Source organism: Mixophyes fleayi, chromosome 2 (assembly GCF_038048845.1).
Source record: "Mixophyes fleayi isolate aMixFle1 chromosome 2, aMixFle1.hap1, whole genome shotgun sequence".
NCBI classification, from domain to species: Eukaryota; Metazoa; Chordata; class Amphibia; order Anura; family Limnodynastidae; genus Mixophyes; species Mixophyes fleayi.
This window is the reverse complement of record NC_134403.1, coordinates 237,544,024-237,564,235: the sequence shown is the minus strand read 5'-3', so window position 1 is coordinate 237,564,235 and position 20,212 is coordinate 237,544,024. Positions and strand designations below refer to the sequence as shown.

The window sequence follows — 20,212 nt, the reverse complement described above, 5'->3', positions numbered from 1 at the left end:
AGCATCAACGTTTCTTATAACAAACAACGCAATATTCGAGCCTGTTCCATATGCATATTTTAAATGTTTGGATATGGAAATTCCCAATACAACACATACATTACTGGCAACTTGAAGGTTTAAGGATATAGGGGTCTATTTATGACCCTTCGTTTTTTTCAGTTGAAACTTTTCAATCCTTATCTCCTTGATAAGGATTGAAAAGTAACGGCAATGTATTAAAAAAAATCTCAGGGACAGCAGTGCCGATAACCTGCTGTCCCTGAGAAGTGACTCACCAGTGTATCGCAGTCTTATCTCCTTCTTGAAAGCTGCGGTGATCTTCTCTTGTGTTTGTTTTGTTTACTGCCCATGCGCTGACTGTAAATGCCAGGCATGTGCAGAGTCATCTCCCACTGATTCATTCTTTCCTATATCTTTAAACTCCCTTTTAAAAAGATTGTGAATAAAGAGTGTTGTAGTAATAATTAATGTATACTGTATGTGTACTGTATACCTAAAAAACATGTATTTATGACCAAGGGTTCACATCTTATAGCAAAAACAAGTAAGCTAATATTTCTTCACAGCAGCAATCTCAGTTGTAATTAAACTAGTATTTTATTGTTGTAAAATATAAGGTAATAGCAGAGGCAATTCTCTCATCCATCTCTCGGCAGCAGTGACCAGAACAGTGAACTCTGGTGAACTCTGGCATGTGACTGGGAGGGATCACATCCCTCCACCCCTCCACACAGACGCAGTCCAGCTCTGCTGAGCTGACAGGTAAGAAAACATTCATTTATGAAAATGTACGCCAGCTTCAGGTGGCGTACATTTTCATGTAGAAATTGAGAAAGATTTCAATTGCCAGATGTTGATACATAGTGATACTGAGCGCTCCCCATACATTGTTATGGAGAGCGCTCAGATAAACGGTAATAGATGCAAAGCAGCAGATATCTCCGATATCTGCTGCGATGCAAGCTTAATACATAATGATTTAACCGGAAAACGTTGTTTTCGGGGCTTTACAAGGGGGGAAAACTTTAATAAATAGACCCCATAGTAATAAAGTAAGACACACACACATTTTCTATTTGCAAATGCAACAAAGATGTGATAAAATAGATAGAAAGGTAAGATCAGTAAATAAACTTGGATGCGGATGTAACGGCGAACAATTCTCATGCGTACTTTTTTATACATGGTAGAAATTTACTTGGAAGTCATATTAAAGTCAGATTAAGGATTTATAATAAAGGCATACTGGGGGATTGCTTAACCACCACACTACCGTCTAGACTAAATGGTACATATGTTAGATCGAATGCATTTTGCATTATGCAACATATCTACAATCAAGAAACAATGATCTTTACACACCAGAAACAAGTAAGTACATTTGGGAATTAAGTAATGAAACAAAACACATACTCTGACCTCAATTTTTATCAAATTTAAAAATATGCATGATGGGTTTTATATGCCAAAATAAACTCACTCGCTCTCTAAACGCACCTGTGTCTGCCGTCGGCCTCGGCTTACTCACTGGCAGATAATTCTGTAATCAGATTTCGCTTTAAAAATGCCTTTGTTGCATAGTGATTTTTGGATGGTAGGAGTAAAGTTTTTAAAATAAATTTGAATTCTCCACACTTGCACTGTGCATAATTTGAAGAGGGACTGCATCAAGACTGAATATTTTTTTGTTTGCTTTATTTTGTGCCCTCTTTTCTTGTCTCTCTTTGTTACCTGTTCCCCTTCCGTAACAGGTTAGAGTTGTCAAAGACACTATCTATTAAGAGTAAAAGAAGCGGCTTTGGCTGTGTTTGTGTGGTAAGTATTGAGTGGCACCCACTCTTTGGTCTGTACTGTTTTGTTTTGACACTTTATGGTGAGGAGGTCTGTGATGTGGTGTCTTTGCTCTTTCACTATGGCTTGAGTATTGTTTTATTTTTTGGGGTTTTTGCAAAAGTTTAAAACACCTTTTTCTTGCCTCTCTTTATTACCTGCTCCGCCTACCTAACTGTTTTTGGGTTACAAATTTTATTGAAATGTTTTGGATTTGCACAAGATGACTTTAGTGTTTTGGTGTGGTAAGTATCCAGTGGCACACACTTTTCTGTTGGGTTTCTCTTTCGGTATCTTTATGGTGATGTGGTCTCTAATATGGTGCCTTTGCTCATACAATAGTGCTGGAGTATTGACAGCTTTTTTTTGTATTTTTCCTATATCAATAATTATTGACTGTACTTGCAAAAACAAAGCTTGAAGATGAATCGTGACTTTTTTGTAAGTATAGGTTTCATATTTGGAGTCTACAGTGAAAATGGCAAGCTGTAAAGGCCTCACCTAATGTTTAGGTTTTTAAACTCAGGCTTTTGTCACACATACAAGCGATTCTGGAGTTGGGCCACAATCTGTTTCCCGAGGAGGCTGATCCTCCACAACGTCCAAACCAGCAACTGGTACAACATCGCCATCGTAGGCAACGCTTCTTCAGGCCACATGTCAGCCTCTTTGGGATGTCAGATGCTGTGGTTGTCCGCCGCTATCGTCTTCCTCCGCATGTCATCTTGGACACCCTGCGCATTGTCCAGAGTGACCTTGAGCCAATGCGCAACATCCCGACAGCAGTACCACCTTTGACCAAACTTTTAGCGGTACTGCACTTCTGTGTGTCTGGGTCATTCCAGACCACAGTGGGGGTCGCGACAGGTATGACCCAGGCCACCTTCAGCCGCATGCTGAAGGTTGTGCTAAGGGCGTTCCTCGATGAGGAGTCCCTTGTGCGGATTAAGCAGCAGTTTGCCACGATAGCTGGCTTTCCACACGTCATATAGGCAGTAGATGGGACGCATGTGGCGATGGTTCCTCCAAGTGGGAATGCTTCTGTTTTTTTGAACCGGAAGCATTTCCACTCGATAAACGTACAGGCCACGTATGTGTGACCCTTCTCTCCAGATTCGTATCCTGGTTGCCAGATGGGGTGGAAGTACCCATGACTCCTTTGCGTTCAGACAATTGGGGATGTGGCGCAGATTACAACAAAGGCAAGGGGCTGCCAGGCCACATGGAGACGCGTGGCTTCTTGGTAATTAGAGTAATGTATTTACTCAATGTATTGCTATGTTTCTTAGACAATCATCAAAATTGAAGTTACTGTACCCTAAATGTTATCTTGGACCTCAAATATTCGATTCCCAGATTGTCATATAGTGCATGTGCATTTTCTTTATAGTTGTTAAAACTAGACATTTTTTAAAAAAATTGCCCACATTTCTAAATGTGCCTGGTAATGTAGGCATCTTTCATAAACAGATCTACCATTTTACGGTTACATGATGTTTGTAAAGTGTTAGTAAACTCTACAAGGCCATTGTGTAAGTCACGCTGTTTTGAAATGTCTCTTTCTAAAATGGCAACCTCTAAGTGTCGTGGAAAATATTGTAGGAATTCGACGTAAATGCATCTAATTTTGGGGTCAATCATTTGGAAACCAACCCCCAAAATGTTGTTGATTCAAAATACTGGCTAATGTGTAAACATCAATGTTCTTGTGCCGAAATTAAGAGTGATGTTTGAACTGTCCGCACATTACCCATATGCAGCCTGAATAAGATACTTGATTAAATGGCATAATGGTCTTGTAGGGCCAGATATTAATACCAAACATTGATAGTAAAAATCTAGGTTAACAGTGTTCATCAAGGAACCTAAAATATATATTCGAATTTGTAGGCATTAGAGTGACGGAAATGCCACATTTGTACAAGTAATGTGTTTCCTTTGTGACCACAGGCTGTTTAACCCAGCAACCCATGGCCTTATCTGTGAGGAGTTTGTATGTTCTCCCTGTGTTTGCGTGGGTTTCCTCCGGGTGCTCCGGTTTCCTCCCACACTCCAAAAACATACTGGTAGGTTAATTGGCTGCTAACAAATTGACCCTAGACTGTGTGTCTGTGTGTGTGTGTGTGTGTGTTAGGGAATTTAGACTGTGAGCCCCAATGGGGCAGGGACTGATGTGAGTGCGTTCTCTGTACAGCGCTGCGGAATTAGTGGCGCTATATAAATAAATGATGATGATGATGATGATGAATACTGTGTTTGTAGGGCTAAGTGCCATAGCACTTGCCTTTGGAGTTGGAGGTTGTGCCCATCATGAAGCCAGTTGAAGATTGTAAGTATCTATAGTGTTCTCATTACTAACATGTAATTCTCAAGTGTGAGAGTTGCATCCAATATTGCTGTTAAAAACCACTAGATTTGTAATGTAGATTTGTGGGTGTGCCTATGCCACGTTAGGCAATTCACAATCTTAATAGCTGTGGGTTTTTGGTGTACATTCCAGTCAAAATCAACCAAAACCACACTCCTTAACCAAGATATATGTAAAACCCACAAGCCACTATTACAGAGAGTACCGTGTTGAGCCTTCACAGACACTTTTCAGGTTACACTACAGTGGACACCTTCATGTGCACCAAGGCATAAACTAAGTACATGCATTAAAGTTACATGTGAGCTAATATTGCTAAATAATTTTTTTGCTTGACATTCAACAGGCAAAGCTGCCCTGCCTTTTGGAGTTTGGAATTGCATGTCTTCTTACACATTGAAGTATTTATCCAATGATCCAACCCTGCCTATGTGTTTCTTCAAATGGCCCTGATTGTTTACTCATCATCCAAGGAACTTTCTCTCCAAGACCACTGTCTTACTTGCAATGTATTTGTGGAATTGGTGAAACAGCCAAAGATGACATGCATTTAATAGTTTTGAATTGCGTGTCTTCTTACACGTTGAAGTATTTATCCAATGCTCCAACCCTGCCTATATGTTTCTTCAAATGCCCTAAAAAAGGTTGAAATATTACAATAGTCTGTTCCAAGTTAACAGTATTATCTATACTAATTATTAATCATTAATCAATTGCTATCTTTGGCTTACACATATTTGATATTAATATCTTTACTTATACATAAGATACATCGAACATCTTGTAATATATTCACTAGTGGGGTTTTTTGTGACAGTTCCTTGGGAATTTAGCCTTTCATCAAATTTGACGACCAACTTAATTAGAGATACTTACGTACTGCAGTGCAGACTCTGATATATTTCACTTTTATTATACATTTTTTTAAGTCACTTATGTTTATATTTGTTTTGGTCACTTATATTTCCGTTTATTCACTATTTTTTCACTATCCACACTCTATAGACCAATACAATTGGTCCCTAATTTTTTGAATATTCACTTTATATTTATGTGGCCTCTTACAGACCAATATAACTGGTTCTCAGTTTTTATATATTCACTTTTAATATCCATATGGCCTCCTATATAATCATCAGACACTAATACTCACATTCTATATCTGACATATATAATCATCAGACACTAATACTCACATTCTATATTTGACAATTCTAACACAAAGGGGGGTATTCAATTGTCGGCGGGATCGCCAAAAATGCCGCGCTCAAAAAATATTACTGTTATTATGGTAATCCTGCTCGGGAAAACCGTTAATATGGTAATTTACTCGCTGGAGGGAGCTGCGAGCTGAAATCCAGCGAGATATTACCGTATTAGCGGTAATATTTTTTGAGCGCGGGATTTTCGGCAATCCCGCCGAGAATTGAATATGCCCCAAAAAGTCTCATGTGAGAATTTATTTGGGTATATAAAAAGGAGACACACAACAGATTGATAACAGAGGGCCCGGTTCATCAAGGTATGCAAACGCATACGCATCTGCGTTGCATACTTTGAGTGACACAAACCGATTTGCGAGTGAAATAAGCACCTCAAACAGCAAAAACACACCCCCTTGTGGTCCATTACAACTAAGTGACGCAAATAAGCAGTGCAAACGTTAGAAAACACACCCACCTGCGTATCTTTAAACATGCTACACACATAAGCGACGGCTCTCAACTCATTGACGGCAAGCTAAACAATGCATACTTCACGCCCATTGTGGGAGGGGCCAACAGTTTATTTATATACAACACAACAAACATGCCTGGGGCTTATTTTTACGAGATAGCTCTCTACTCATTAATCACTGTCAATTAACAATAATCTGGAACACTCTCAACCTTGTTTTTCCTTTGCTAATAATTAGTGTAATACACACTGTTAACAAACACATTCTTCACGATCTTTCTGTGTTTAGGATTGCACACCTCCTCCTCCTCTGCTGCCACTGGCACCCCCACCGCCTCCTCCTGCTCCTCCTCCTCCTCCTCTGCTGCCACTGGCACCCCCACCGCCTCCTCCTCCTCCTCCTCTGCTGCCTGGGCCTCCACCACTGTTCGGCGGCGTTGCCGCCGTTCCCAGCGTGCCCGGTCTGTTAGAAAAAAGGAAATTAAACAAAAAGACCTGTTAACACAATCACCAACTTAAAAACTGATAGTATTCTCACAATCAGGTGATCATACATGTTTAATAAACTTTGCATTGCCAGCTACTAACAAAGCAAGGAGATAAACATGATGAACACAAACCATTTCACATGACCTGTCACAAATGTTTATCTTTTCCATAGAGATGTGGAAATTCGCAGTGGCCTCGTGGTCAGCACTTTGCTCTCACAGCACTGGGGTCATGAGTTAAAGTCCCTGATTATTGTTTAATATGTGTGTAGTTTGCCGGCTTGCTCCATATTTGCATGTCTTGTCTACCACACTCCCCAAACATACTACTGGCCGTGTAATTGTTTTTTTTGACAAATTGCCACTAGTATTTTTCTTAATGTTGGTAAATTTATGTCAGCAAACTCCCATGGGGCTGGTAATGATGTCAATTAGTTATCTATTTATAGGACCACTGAATTAGTGTATGGATCTCAAAATATTTGAACGTTGAGTATACTTTGGAAATCACCCTTTGTTGGGACTACCTCACAGTCTAAAAATCACTAAATAGGCAGGTAAATAAAGATTGTTTTGCTATATCTAGTACACTCTGTAATCTGTTTGCATCTTATGGGAGTTTTTAAAAATGAGTCTATACACTAAGGTGTTTGGAATTTGAAACCTGGCTTTTAAATCTTTACCGAATAATGACAACACATCTGCCACTACAAAATCTTTTTAACGTTAGACCAGCAAGTTACAGCACACGGGTCAAGAGTTACAATGGCTGATTCCAAAACCCACCCTTAATGGTGAGATTTTTCACAATAAAACATTTAGGTCAGTAAATTGTCAGCAGACAAATGTAGGAGACAGGAGGCAAAGCATTTTGGGTGCACTGGAAGGGGCATGTCCTTTACAGTGTGCTTGCACATTGTTATGTAGGCCATGTCAGGTGATTAGGGTGAACATATTTACAAACATATAGCAAATATATATGTGTACAAATGGTTTTTGCGATTAATACAGAACTCACTTCTTGGTTGACGGTGCCGGAGATCGCTCCAGCGCCTCTGGAGCTGGACGACGCTCCTGCGTATCCCATACCGCAGGCGGAAATGTCTGCGGACCCTTTGATATGCCCGCAGTTTACCCTCATTGGACACATATCACCCAGAGGGCACATTGTCCATGGCCTCTGTGAGGACACGGAGCTCACGCCTCGTGAAAATACTAGCCCTCATTTTTCCTCACAGAAACCAACTCAGCAGTATTCTGAGCTCTGATTGGTTCTCAGAGCACGTATGGGCGTAACTCACGTCACATGCGGATCTTTCACACACCTGTGTTTGTAATGGGTGCCTCTCCCACCAAGAACATGGCGGCCCCCTACGATGAGATGAGTACTCTGTGCGTTGCAATTAGGAAGAAGAGTGTACACCTGGTTTATTAATCCAAACCTCCATTTAAACCCACCTGTGCTTTGCCTTACTGCCTGTTCAGTAGCTGATTTGACTGAACAGGACACATTGAACAGTGAAAACATTTACATGCTTTGCCTAATAAGCAAACTACAAACAGTAACAACAAAAGTAAGTAAAAGATTGTAATATATGCAATGTGCTTGTCTCTTCTAATGTAGCCTTTTTTTTTGTATTAAATATGTGTGTCCTAGCTGTCATAAAACTGCTATAAAAAGGGGCCTTGCCATGACATTTTAACATGGCACTAATGATATATTGGCCTACAATAAGCAATTTTTTTTTACCTTATCAATCTTGCACTCAATAATATTTAGATGTTAGCATTGTTGATAACATAACCTTAACTTGCATTTTTATCAACGTAATTTTTTGTTTTGCAGGCCACCCCAAACATTACACACTGTTGTAATCTTATTTTTTGTTATCTTTGTGTGCAAATATATAAAAGTAAGTATAAATAGGTCAGATATATTGTATTATATACCAATAGTTTGTACCTGCTCATTTAGCCATCTGTGTATGCACAAAAATGTGTGTCCTAGCTGTAATGAGTGTGACCAGAAGTGGGCTTGCCCTCACATTTAACTGTAAAAGAATGCATTAGTAGCTTACACTATGCTAAGTACTGTTAGATTATCCATATCCCACACACTAATAACTGACTTATTGCATTGAGGGACACATGCATCCAAATGTTTAAATGTATTGGGACGCTTACATAACAAATAGCATTTGTAGTACACATTTAAGTGTGTTGCTGGCTGATTTGATTTACCAAAGTAATATTGCAAACACCATATAGGGCTTGCTACTCCGACAAACTTAATGTGATATCATTAATTTATGTATGTGGCTAAACCTGTTAACCAAGGTTAGGCTTTTAAAAGTGGCAACTGGTAGTAGTAGCTGAATGTTTAAGTAGTATTTGTCGACCATTAATGTAAAAATACAGTGGACAAAGTAAATGTTGGTTCAATAGAAGCAACAATGTTGATTTGAATAAGGGCCATGTGTTTTATACCTAGGTAGTACTTTCCCAAATTAAACCTTTTAAGGGGGTGGATGGCCATACAATCTGTATTTGCACCTGATTGTTTGCATTGGCAAAACCTAATTTAATTTTCTTTCCAATAGGAATATGTGTGACCCAGGCCCCAGTGGGGAGCAGCCACCCGGGCGGCCAGCTATGCGTAAAAAAAAAATTTCGAATGAGGAATTAGAGGTTTTAGTGGCAGAGGTTTTACAGCGATTCCATTCGGAGGAGCGGCAGATTATGGGGCCGGAGCGTCACCGCCATTGGGAGCAATTTACGTTAGCGATTAATGAAATATCGCCCTATGGACGAAAAGTGCATGAGGTCCAGAAACGGTACAAAGCCACTGTTTGGAAAAAATGCCTATAGAATGTGACTAACTCTGTTGAGTAGTATTTATTTGTTTTTGTTTCTCTCTTTAGATATATATATATATATATATATATATATATATATATATATATATATAGATAGATATGTATGTACATTCTGTGTTAGTATTACTTAGCCAACTGTGATGTACAAGCAGCCTTGTGTGTATAATCTTTTCTTCTATCACACCCTTAGGTGATGGTTCCAAGCAGCATGGGCCTTGGCCACATTTACATAATGAGTTGTGCACATTAACCACGATTGTAAATCCCAAGACATTAGTGTACAATGTGGCATTAATAAATGTGGTTTGATGAGTATATTGATTTTAACCTTTACCAAAAAAAGATATTTAACACCATAATGTTTGTCTATTCCGCAGCTGGGCAGACTATAAAGCTAGGCTGAAAAGCAAACTAGCACGGCAACACCGCCATGCGCACGGGACTGGGGGTGGGCCACCAATGGACATTTCCTTGACCCCGCTTGAAGAGCGTGCGAGGGCCGCTATTTCTCTTGTTAAGATTGTTGGGGTGGGCGACATAGACACTGGCTATAGCCCACCCCGAAGAGGAGATTCCGCTCCACTAGGTACAATGATGAGTGTGCTTAGTTAATGACTGTAAATGTTTCTATATGTCTGAGCAAATGTGTAAACTCTCTGGGTGTGTCTGAAGGATAACTTTGATTGCACTATATCTTAGCCTATCACATTTGAGGAAATGTCATGTAGACAGTGAAGATAAAAATCCTCTATATATACAGTTTTGTGCATAATTTGAATAAATTAAAGAATCTAAAGTCTCATTTGGGTGACTGTAAAGGGCAGCAAGCACATTAAAAGTGATTTCACACTTGACCAATGCTACATCAGGCGTACCTCAATATGTTTTTATAAAACAATATTGTTTCCAAATGTTTTTATCAAATATCTTAGTGTTTGTTTTAAATAACTCTACAGGTTCCCAGCAGCAGGCCACTGAAGCAGATTCAGAAGTTGCCCGTGATGTGGATAGGGATCAGGTGGATCCAGGTGACAATTCATGGGAGCGGGCACTCTCGGACGCATCACAAAGACTTTACTGCGCCACAGATTCACAGAATGATCACCTGGCACTTATAGCGAGCACTGTCCAACACACGGATCAGCAAATTACAAGTCCCATAAGCACACTCTCCACTTTCATGAGCACACACACCTCTTTAATGAGCTCACACAACTCTTTAATGGCCACACACAACACCCAAATGGCAAATTTAACTCAATCTATGTCACATATCGAAACACTCCTGGGTGAACTCTTGCATGCCCACTCCCAACGCACCTCCGCCACATTCCCTTCACCCAGCTCAGATTTTGTGTTCACCAGCCCCCATACCCAGTTGGCTGGTGGCTCCAACCTCCCTGTTGGTTATGTTGCGTCCCCCCTCCCTGTTGGTTATGTTGCGTCCCCCCTCCCTGTTGGGTCTGTTGCATCCCCCCTCCCTGTTGGGTCTGTTGCGTCCCCCCTCCCTGTTGGGTCTGTTGCGTCCCCCCTCCCTGTTGGGTCTGTTGCGTCCCCCCTCCCTGTTGGGTCTGTTCCGTCCCCACTCCTTGACCCAGCCCTCTGTCGTCTTATGTGTTTCGCTTTTGCCCGTGGCTTCGGCCAATCCCCTGTCGTGGTCCCTTCCCAATCCTCTGTCGTGGTCCCTTCCCAATCCCCTGTCCATGAGGCTGCACCTTCACCTCGTCAGACACAAACTGTTTCCCATGCAGGTTTGGCTGCTTCATCTGAGCCCTCTACATCACGGATGACAAGAAGTAGGAGTTGGAGCCAGCCCATTCAGACTCCTTACAAAAAACCGACCAGAAAATAAATATTAGTTTTTGTTTTAAAGCATTATTTCATATTTGGATAACAAAATATGTATTGTTTCATAAATAAATTTCTTTTTATTACTAAGTATGTGTTTCTTGATTTATTATTACATCATCTATTATGTTTTTTTGCACGCAATACTTGTTATCAAGTATCAGCAAAATATTACCTCCGAAAAAACGTCCGGAATCATGAAGGTTTTTTAAGGAATAGGTATCTAATTTCAGTGTGGTGTCCAAAAGGAAGTGGCAGATTGATTCAGGGTCATAAATGGAAAGGATCCTTATTACAATAATCTTCTATAAACCATGAATTAAGGTCAGGGTAGTAAAATATCACCCGTTTTGTTTAAAAACTTACATACTGTCTGTATCTTAATATTGTTCCCAAATACTTGTTAGCTTATTTGTAGACGATAATTAAAAGTTAATCTAGGACCTCTCCTACCCCCCCATAAGAATCAGCAAGCTCCATTTTTAAAACATACTCCTCCAATGCCACATGCTTTGGCCTGACTTAGTTACTTTGCCTTAACTTTCTAGAATGATTCAGGCCCCTGGTTTGGTCAAGAAGACTTAAACAAGAAGTTTATCAAGCTAAGCTTCAGAATGCTTTTGCCACAGTGTTTCTTTATTTGTGTGAGTAAATGTTTTTAAATCAAGCGTGCCACTACTACAGTGGGCCTTTATAGGTTGCAAAAATGATCCTATAAAGGAAGTATTGTTTTTGTAAACTGTAAGTTGACACAAAGTAGCCGGAAAAGAAAGGTGCAAATAGCGCCAAAATACTCCTAAGATTATTTCCCATCATGGCATAGGTCAAGTATTGTTAGCTACTAATCTGAACCGTTCTGACTGTAGAAAATTTAAACACATCTAATAAGGCATTTGTCTTTAAGAATAGTACTAATGCACAGTGTATGGTACACCAATCATCCTTTAGTCTAACGCTTGTTTAAATGTTACTTAATGTCCTTATTGCACTAAGCACATATAGTTATTGAGTCAAATTGGGTTCCTAGGTGCACTTACCCCATCCACCTCTGTCATATCACATCTACCCTGGCCCCTTCTGTTAGTCTGCAACATTCCCGTCATCCACACCACCATTGGAAAACACACACTGTTTGTTCTGCTGCATAGGCGTGGTCAGCTTGGATGCAGTCAGGTGATCATTCCAGACCAACCAGAATCACCAGCTCAGATCACATTAACTGATCAGACAATAGTTGTTTGGGACACCCTATTTAAATCTGCTGCTGTGATCTGTTCATTGGCCGAACAACACACTTCTCTCCAGAGGATAGGTCTTGCCTCCAGTGGTCTGGCCTGCATTACAAAAGCAGAGTTATTGGCCGCATTTGCAGACTGCTCATTCAACTGCTATATTAAACAATCATCAAGAACATGAGCAGGAAGATGATCCAGTGTGCTAGGTTCTTATTCAGTCCAGCTCCAGCTAGTCCCAAGGGCCCATAATCGGACCAAGAAATACAGATGGCCGTGACATTTGTACACTATATAAGGGTGTATGTTGTGTTGTGTGAGCTGCTTGCTGTGTACCTGGCTAATCGTGTCATAAGGACACTAAAAACATTGCAGTTTGATTATGGTTTACTCTGCCAAAGAAACACACCCTCTAATTCAATTAGGTATACACAACATTATCTAAATCACCTAGTGATCATCATCATCATTTATTTCTATCCACTGATTCCGCAGCACTGTACAGAGAACTCATTCACACCAGTCCCTGCCCCATTGAAGCTTACAGTCTAAATTCCCTATCATACACACAGAGAGAGAGAGACTAGGGTTAATTTTGATAGCAGCCAGTTACCCTACTAGTATGTTGTTGGAGTGTGGTTGAAAACCAGAGGACCTGGAAGAAACCCATGCAAACACAGGGAGAAATCCACAAGATAAGGCCATGGTCAGGAATTTAACTCATTAGCCCAGTGTTGGGAGGCAAAAGTGCTAACCACTACGCCACTGTGCTGGCCGTGATGGATATCCAAGAGGTAGTTTTTCCCCAAAATTTATTGCTACAGTCCTTATTTAACAAAACTCTATGGTATCATTCCACAATTGCATGACAGTTCAAAACAATTTGGATGCCTTAATACTTTTTTTGCCTAAACAGACCTTATAGTTTATTTAGTTATGAAAACTCATTCATTCATTGATATACTGGACATGACAATACATTTTTGCTCCCTTGCAGTGGTGGATTTTATTTACGCAAGGGCAAGCTAGTTGACATGACGTGCAAATTATAATGCTGAGTCGTTTAGTAGGTGGAGATTTCGTGTATAGGCAGACACAGGTACCCATTGCACATGATCACTGGGCCAGAATGAATAAGGATGTCCAAAGCTTTGTATCCTTATTTCAGTGTCCTGGAGAAAACCATGTTACAATGCAAGAGGCGCAAAAGAATCTTCACATGTACTAGCATGTTTAAACAGTCATAGCTTCTAATCAGGCCCAAACTAACATAATTTACTAGTGACACACACACTGACATAGGATTGGTAGTCCAACCAAGCTGGAATGTGGCTTTTGTCGATATGTTATATTTACAGAGGGAAATTTAACAGATATTTGGATAGTCTAATATTTACACACCACAATAAATAAACTATAACATTGACAGGGCCACCAAACATGTCATGTGACAGCTGGCAAACAATGTGTGTCTAATTGCAAAAGAAAATACCACTGCACTAGGTATCGCTATTCCAGTGTCATATTCTTGTCAATTATAAATATTTCGGTAACATGATTACTGGATGGTGCACTTCAACACAGATAGCTAATCAGGTAAGAAAAGAAGATAGGAAGAAATTGTGTATTCGAAGGCACTCTGTGATATCAATAATAAATTAAAATAACTATATCTTTATTGGTATGCTTTAAGAAAATCCCTCTTAATTGGATAGCGATATATTAAAACCAAAGTGATTAAAGTGAATTAAAATAGCAAAATAAATTGCTATGCCCCGCTACTTTATATATATCTATATAAGTATTCAGTATATAATATAATAATCACTCCTATATTAGACCAGTCTCACAATTGGATACTATTCCAAATCAAAATAATTGAAGTATGTGTGGTATAAAAAAGACTAATTTGGCAGTTATTACTTTAATCCAATATCCCAGTAATCCTTTATAGTAACTACATTATCGATAATGGGATATCCTGATATAATAGAAACTCCATATGAATCAAAAACACACTCTCAGTGTAATAACCCTGATCCATATAATTGCTTGCATATAGAGTCCAATAAGGGCTTAAGCTATTGTTATATTACAACAAAACAATTTTGACCATTTTTTAGTCATATACACACACACACACACACACACACACACACTCGTGCTGTTATATAACCCATACAAGGTTTGGTTATCTGAGAATGCTAAATAGAGACAAATAATGAGGAGTGATTGAGCACAGTAGAAACTCCATATAAATCAAAAACACACTCTCAGTGTAGTAACCCTGATCCACATAATTGCTTGCATATAGAGCCCTGCAAGGGCTTAAGCTATTGTTATATTAGTAATGGGATTACTAGTGCTTAAAATAGGGTCTCTGCCTGACGGTTGTTTGGCTTGGTTATATACCCTAGCACTATATTGCTCTAGTAATTGCACATGTGTGTTGAATTGATCAGTCTTTCTTGTATCAAACAGACATCTGATGTATCTATTGGAGCTCCTTCTAAATTGGAAGCCTGCCGTTTTTTAGTCATATGCACACACACACACACTCATGCTGTTATATAACCCATACAAGGTTTGGTTATCTGAGAATGCTAAATAGAGACTAATAGTGAGGAGTGATTGAGCACAGTAGCGGGGCAAACGCCAACGCGCGTTTCGTTACATGCTTTTTCAAGGCAACCCGAAATGAGGAGGAATGAAAATATTTATGCAGCTCACCACGCCTACTTGTCTGACGTGTCATAATCTGATAGGTGGCAACTCCGTGTGTCATGATTCCAATGATTGATGGCTAAAATAACAAATCCTTTTGTTAGGATTGGTATTCACCCGCCCCCAAGAGTAAGTGATTGGTAAATCGATGTTTCAGGCTGTCAGCATGTAAACAAGCAGTATATGAGATACTGAATTGTCACTTCTCATGTCTGATTCCTCTTTAGTTCTCCCTCAATCTAAATAAAGATTAATTCCCCATATAATGCAATAGATATATAGTGATAATCAATTCATGTAATAAAAATTGATAGAAATAAAGTGAAAATTAACCATATGTGTGTACTTTGATTTAAGTAACATGGGTTAGATAGAATCTGTCGCTGGTAATCAAATACGTTCTACCAGTGATTCAAAGTTGCTGATTTAGCTAATCAGTTATTATATTATAGATTAGGGTTTCTCTTATATAAATTAGATCTCCTCATACATATTATTATGTTAAACCTTATCTAATCTATATAGGAACCTTCATGGATCCTACCTAAATCAACATCTAGATATGTTCCCCATGTAATAAGGTAAGTATGTGGTAATAGTGAAATAGTGTAATAATACATAAAGCCCAAACAGGGTTTTTTAAGAAGACATAACATGTGAAAAAAAATAAAAATAAACGTTGATGTGCTATGATGCCCATATAAAAAATAAAGGTAAGAGGGCATTAGAGTATAACCTTGTAACTACATGTAATATTAATTGCTCATACCTAATTTGGAGAACAATATTCACAGTGAATAGTTATATGATTACGTAATTATTAAATAGGTGATAAAAATAAATGTGCAAGATGCATCAAATGGGGATGAATCTTAATAGAAAGATTCATATATATGAGAGTCAAACAATTTTCATTCATAAATACACCATGAGGTTGTTAGTATCATTGAGACCATTCGGAATCAGGCTATTCATCATGAAGATTTGTCTTGCTTCTCGTTTTAGGAGTTCCTGTTGGAAATTTCCCCCACGAATCCCCAATGAGACCTTTTCCATAGCAAACGCTCGCAATTGTTTAGGATTACCCTCATGGTATAATAAAAAATGCTTTGCCACAGTTGTTAGGGGTTTAAACTTATCTCTATCTCGAGAAGCGTTTTTAATGTTGTTTACATGTTCTAAGAGGCGTTTCTTGAACGGCCTACTTGTCATGCCAATATATTTTAACTTACACGGGCACGTTAGACAGTATATTACACCAATAGAGTTGCAATTCAGAAATTCTGTTATTCGCCAGATTTTTGAATACCGATCAGTGTATTCTTTGGTTTTGATGCAATATTCACACGCTTTACACGTGCCACATTTAAAAAATCCTATAGTTGTCTTTGGAGTCTGTTTGTTGGAACTAAAATGGCTATGCACTAATTGATCTTTAAGATTCTTAGATCTTCTCCAAGTCATGGAGACTCTCTTATCCAAAATCTGCTTGAGATCCTCATCTAATAACAATACATTCCAATGTTTCTGAAAGATCTCTGAAATTTCCTTCCATTCATTGCAGAATGACCCAATCATTCTGACTCCAGAGTCCTGAACTCTCTCTTTTGTGGATGGATAAATTAAAGATTCTCTATTTGTTTTTTGGACCGAGTGTACTGCTTTCCGTATGATTTTATTACTGTACCCCCGCCGTTTTAATCTCATCTGCAATTCCTGAGACCTGATCTGAAAAGTATTCTCGTCTGAACAATTGCGTTTTGTCCTAAGAAGTTCACCCTTAGGGAGACCTCGTAGGACCGGGGGAAAATGTGAGCTGGTGTGGTGTAATAAACTGTTGGTAGCTGTAGATTTTCTATAGACATCAGTACACAGTCTACCTTCTCTGTTAATTTGTATTTTTAGGTCAAGGAAATTGATGGTGTTTTGATGTATATCCGAAGTCAATTTTAGATTAAGATTATTATTATTCAGAATTCCCGTGAATTCATGGAATAAATCTTCCTGACCATCCCATAATATTAAAATGTCATCTATGTAACGAAGCCATAATAATATATGTCTAGTGTACTTTTCATTGACATCATTAAATACATATTGCCGCTCCCACCAGCCAAGAAAAATATTAGCATACGTCGGTGCACAAGATGTGCCCATAGCGGTTCCTCTGGTCTGCAGATAAAATTTGTCATCAAATATAAAGTAGTTCTTTGTCAAGACAAAATCAAGAAGTTCAATCAGGAATGTATTAAAGTCACTCTGGGTCTACATGTTCAAAAAATATTGGACTGCCAGGATACCAAATTTATGTAATATATTTGTATACAAGGATTCCACATCAAGAGATGCCAGCATGGTTTCACTATTTACTGATAAGTCATTGATCTTGGATAGTACATCCAAAGTATCTCTTGCATACGAGGGTAGACTCGTTACAAATTCACGTAGATGTTGATCTATGAATTGACTGGCTTTTTCAGTTAAGCTACCAACCCCTGAGACTATAGGTCTCCCTGGTGGAACTTTGTCATTCTTATGAATTTTCGGTAGAGCATAAAGAGTTGGAATTCTTGGGTTTTCTACCTCAAGAAAATTAAAGTCTGTTTTTGATATTATTCCATTATGGAAAGCTCGTTTTATTAAATTCATATACATTGATAAAAAGTTTGCAGTGGGGTTGAAGATCAATCTTTTATAGCATAAGGGATCATCCAATTGGCGATATATCTCAGCCTTATACATTGATACTGGCCATAGGACAACGTTCCCCCCTTTATCCGAGGGTTTGATCACTATGTCCTTCCAAGATTCTAAATCCCTTAGAGCATTCCTTTCTTGTATAGTGAGATTACATTTGGATTGTGAATATCTAGGTTTACCCATTAACTTATCAAGATCCCTTGACACCAGATCTCTGTAAATTTTAACTTGCGGGCATATTGACAGGTCAGGAGAGAATTTGGATTTTTTCTTAAGTTGCACAGTGACAGTATTGCTATCCGTTGGTAAGCACTGATCAGGATCGGTATCCAATTCCTGTAAAATCTGTAGGGCTTGTCTATCCTCCTCAGTTTCTAGATTAAGTGCTTGTAAAGTGGCATCGTTTGTATCTAAATTAAATCTCTCTTTATTACTAAAGAATTTTTTAAGGAGTTTTCTTGTTAATAACGTAAGGTATTTCTCCCATTCAAATCTGTTGAATGTCTTTGTTGGAGAGAATGTTAATCCCTTACTTAAAACTTGAATATGTGTAGTATCAAGTAATCTATCAGACAAATTTATAATTCTCAAAGTGTCCTCCATTATCTCTGTCGTCTGTTGTTCCTCCGAAACGCTTGGGGACCTTCTAATCCTTCCATTTGCTTCCTCTTTTTGTCTTTGGATTTTGCCCCGCCCCCTTCATATCAGTTTATTTGTACATGACCCCCTCCTTCTGTATAAAAAATAAAGGTAAGAGGGCATTAGAGTATAACCTTGTAACTACATGTAATATTAATTGCTCATACCTAATTTGGAGAACAATATTCACAGTGAATAATTATATGATTACGTAATTATTAAATAGGTGATAAAAATAAATATGCAAGATGCATCAAATGGGGATGAATCTTAATAGAAAGATTCATATATATGAGAGTCAAACAATTTTCATTCATAAATACACCATGAGGTTGTTAGTATCATTGAGACCATTCGGAATCAGGCTATTCATCATGAAGATTTGTCTTGCTTCTCGTTTTAGGAGTTCCTGTTGGAAATTTCCCCCACGAATCCCCAATGAGACCTTTTCCATAGCAAACGCTCGCAATTGTTTAGGATTACCCTCATGGTATAATAAAAAATGCTTTGCCACAGTTGTTAGGGGTTTAAACTTATCTCTATCTCGAGAAGCGTTTTTAATGTTGTTTACATGTTCTAAGAGGCGTTTCTTGAACGGCCTACTTGTCATGCCAATATATTTTAACTTACACGGGCACGTTAGACAGTATATTACACCAATAGAGTTGCAATTCAGAAATTCTGTTATTCGCCAGATTTTTGAATACCGATCAGTGTATTCTTTGGTTTTGATGCAATATTCACACGCTTTACACATGCCACATTTAAAAAATCCTATAGTTGTCTTTGGAGTCTGTTTGTTGGAACTAAAATGGCTATGCACTAATTGATCTTTAAGATTCTTAGATCTTCTCCAAGTCATGGAGACTCTCTTATCCAAAATCTGCTTGAGATCCTCATCTAATAACAATACATTCCAATGTTTCTGAAAGATCTCTGAAATTTCCTTCCATTCATTGCAGAATGACCCAATCATTCTGACTCCAGAGTCCTGAACTCTCTCTTTTGTGGATGGATAAATTAAAGATTCTCTATTTGTTTTTTGGACCGAGTGTACTGCTTTCCGACAAATTTATAATTCTCAAAGTGTCCTCCATTATCTCTGTCGTCTGTTGTTCCTCCGAAACGCTTGGGGACCTTCTAATCCTTCCATTTGCTTCCTCTTTTTGTCTTTGGATTTTGCCCCGCCCCCTTCATATCGGTTTATTTGTACATGACCCCCTCCTTCTGTATCTCTTGAACCTCTTTCTAAAAAATCTCTAGATTGGAATGTATGGTCTCTATTTCTAGGGGTGGTTTCAGAAGTTTCACCTTCAGATGATTCCATCTCAGAGGTGCTAAATGAGCATGTGTGTCATCAGACAAATGTAACTAGTGCTAATTTTGAATAAGTGTGTTGGCCGTAATCTGACATTTTGCAGACTGGAGCTATTACCAAACTAGGTGAAGTATTCCTTATCACAACAATGAAACTTTGTAAAGACACCATGAAAAGGGTCTATACTGTATTATTAGCTGTTCCAAAGGTGGGTTACACATAATGTTAATCTGCCCTTGTAGCAACACTACACTAATTTAGGACACTAACGCATTTACCATCATTGTTAGTATCGGTTTTGCGTGTGCCATGTGGGTGTTGGGCCACTTTTAAACAAAGTGCCACTAGCACAGGCGAAAGATAGTTATCCTGTTTGTGCAAGGGCCAAAAGTTTATAGTGTTTGACGTAACACCGGTAACATTTTTTCATTATTTGTATGCGTTACACATTTTATAATGCCTATATTGCTATGCACCTACCCTATTCCCTCTAAACGCTGTAAAGTGTA

At 38.7% G+C, this 20,212-nt stretch overlaps 1 protein-coding gene across 2 annotated transcripts; it reads left to right on the top strand.

The window, feature by feature from the left end:
- Window positions 1-4,085: 4,085 nt before the first annotated feature.
- LOC142140324 (uncharacterized) lies at window positions 4,086-11,154 on the top strand. 2 transcript variants are annotated; one of them, XM_075198117.1, is made up of 6 exons: window positions 4,086-4,162; window positions 6,816-6,923; window positions 8,213-8,279; window positions 8,967-9,200; window positions 9,620-9,828; window positions 10,199-11,154. In XM_075198117.1, exons 4-6 carry the CDS (start codon window positions 8,971-8,973, stop codon window positions 11,092-11,094), a joined length of 1,335 nt encoding a protein of 444 aa, XP_075054218.1. In that variant the 5' UTR covers window positions 4,086-4,162; window positions 6,816-6,923; window positions 8,213-8,279; window positions 8,967-8,970; the 3' UTR covers window positions 11,095-11,154. The 2 variants fall into 2 exon arrangements, with proteins under 2 accessions (XP_075054218.1, XP_075054219.1); XM_075198118.1 differs by lacking the exon at window positions 6,816-6,923.
- Window positions 11,155-20,212: the final 9,058 nt, after the last annotated feature.

Coding starts and splice junctions, on each gene's coding strand:
- LOC142140324 (XM_075198118.1), top strand. CDS start 8,971: ATGTGTGACCCAGGCCCCAGTGGGGAGCAGCCACCCGGGCGGCCAGCT. Junction 9,201..9,619: donor GTGCATGAGGTCCAGAAACG/GTACAAAGCCAC, acceptor TCTATTCCGCAG/CTGGGCAGACTATAAAGCTA. Junction 9,829..10,198: donor AGGAGATTCCGCTCCACTAG/GTACAATGATGA, acceptor ATAACTCTACAG/GTTCCCAGCAGCAGGCCACT.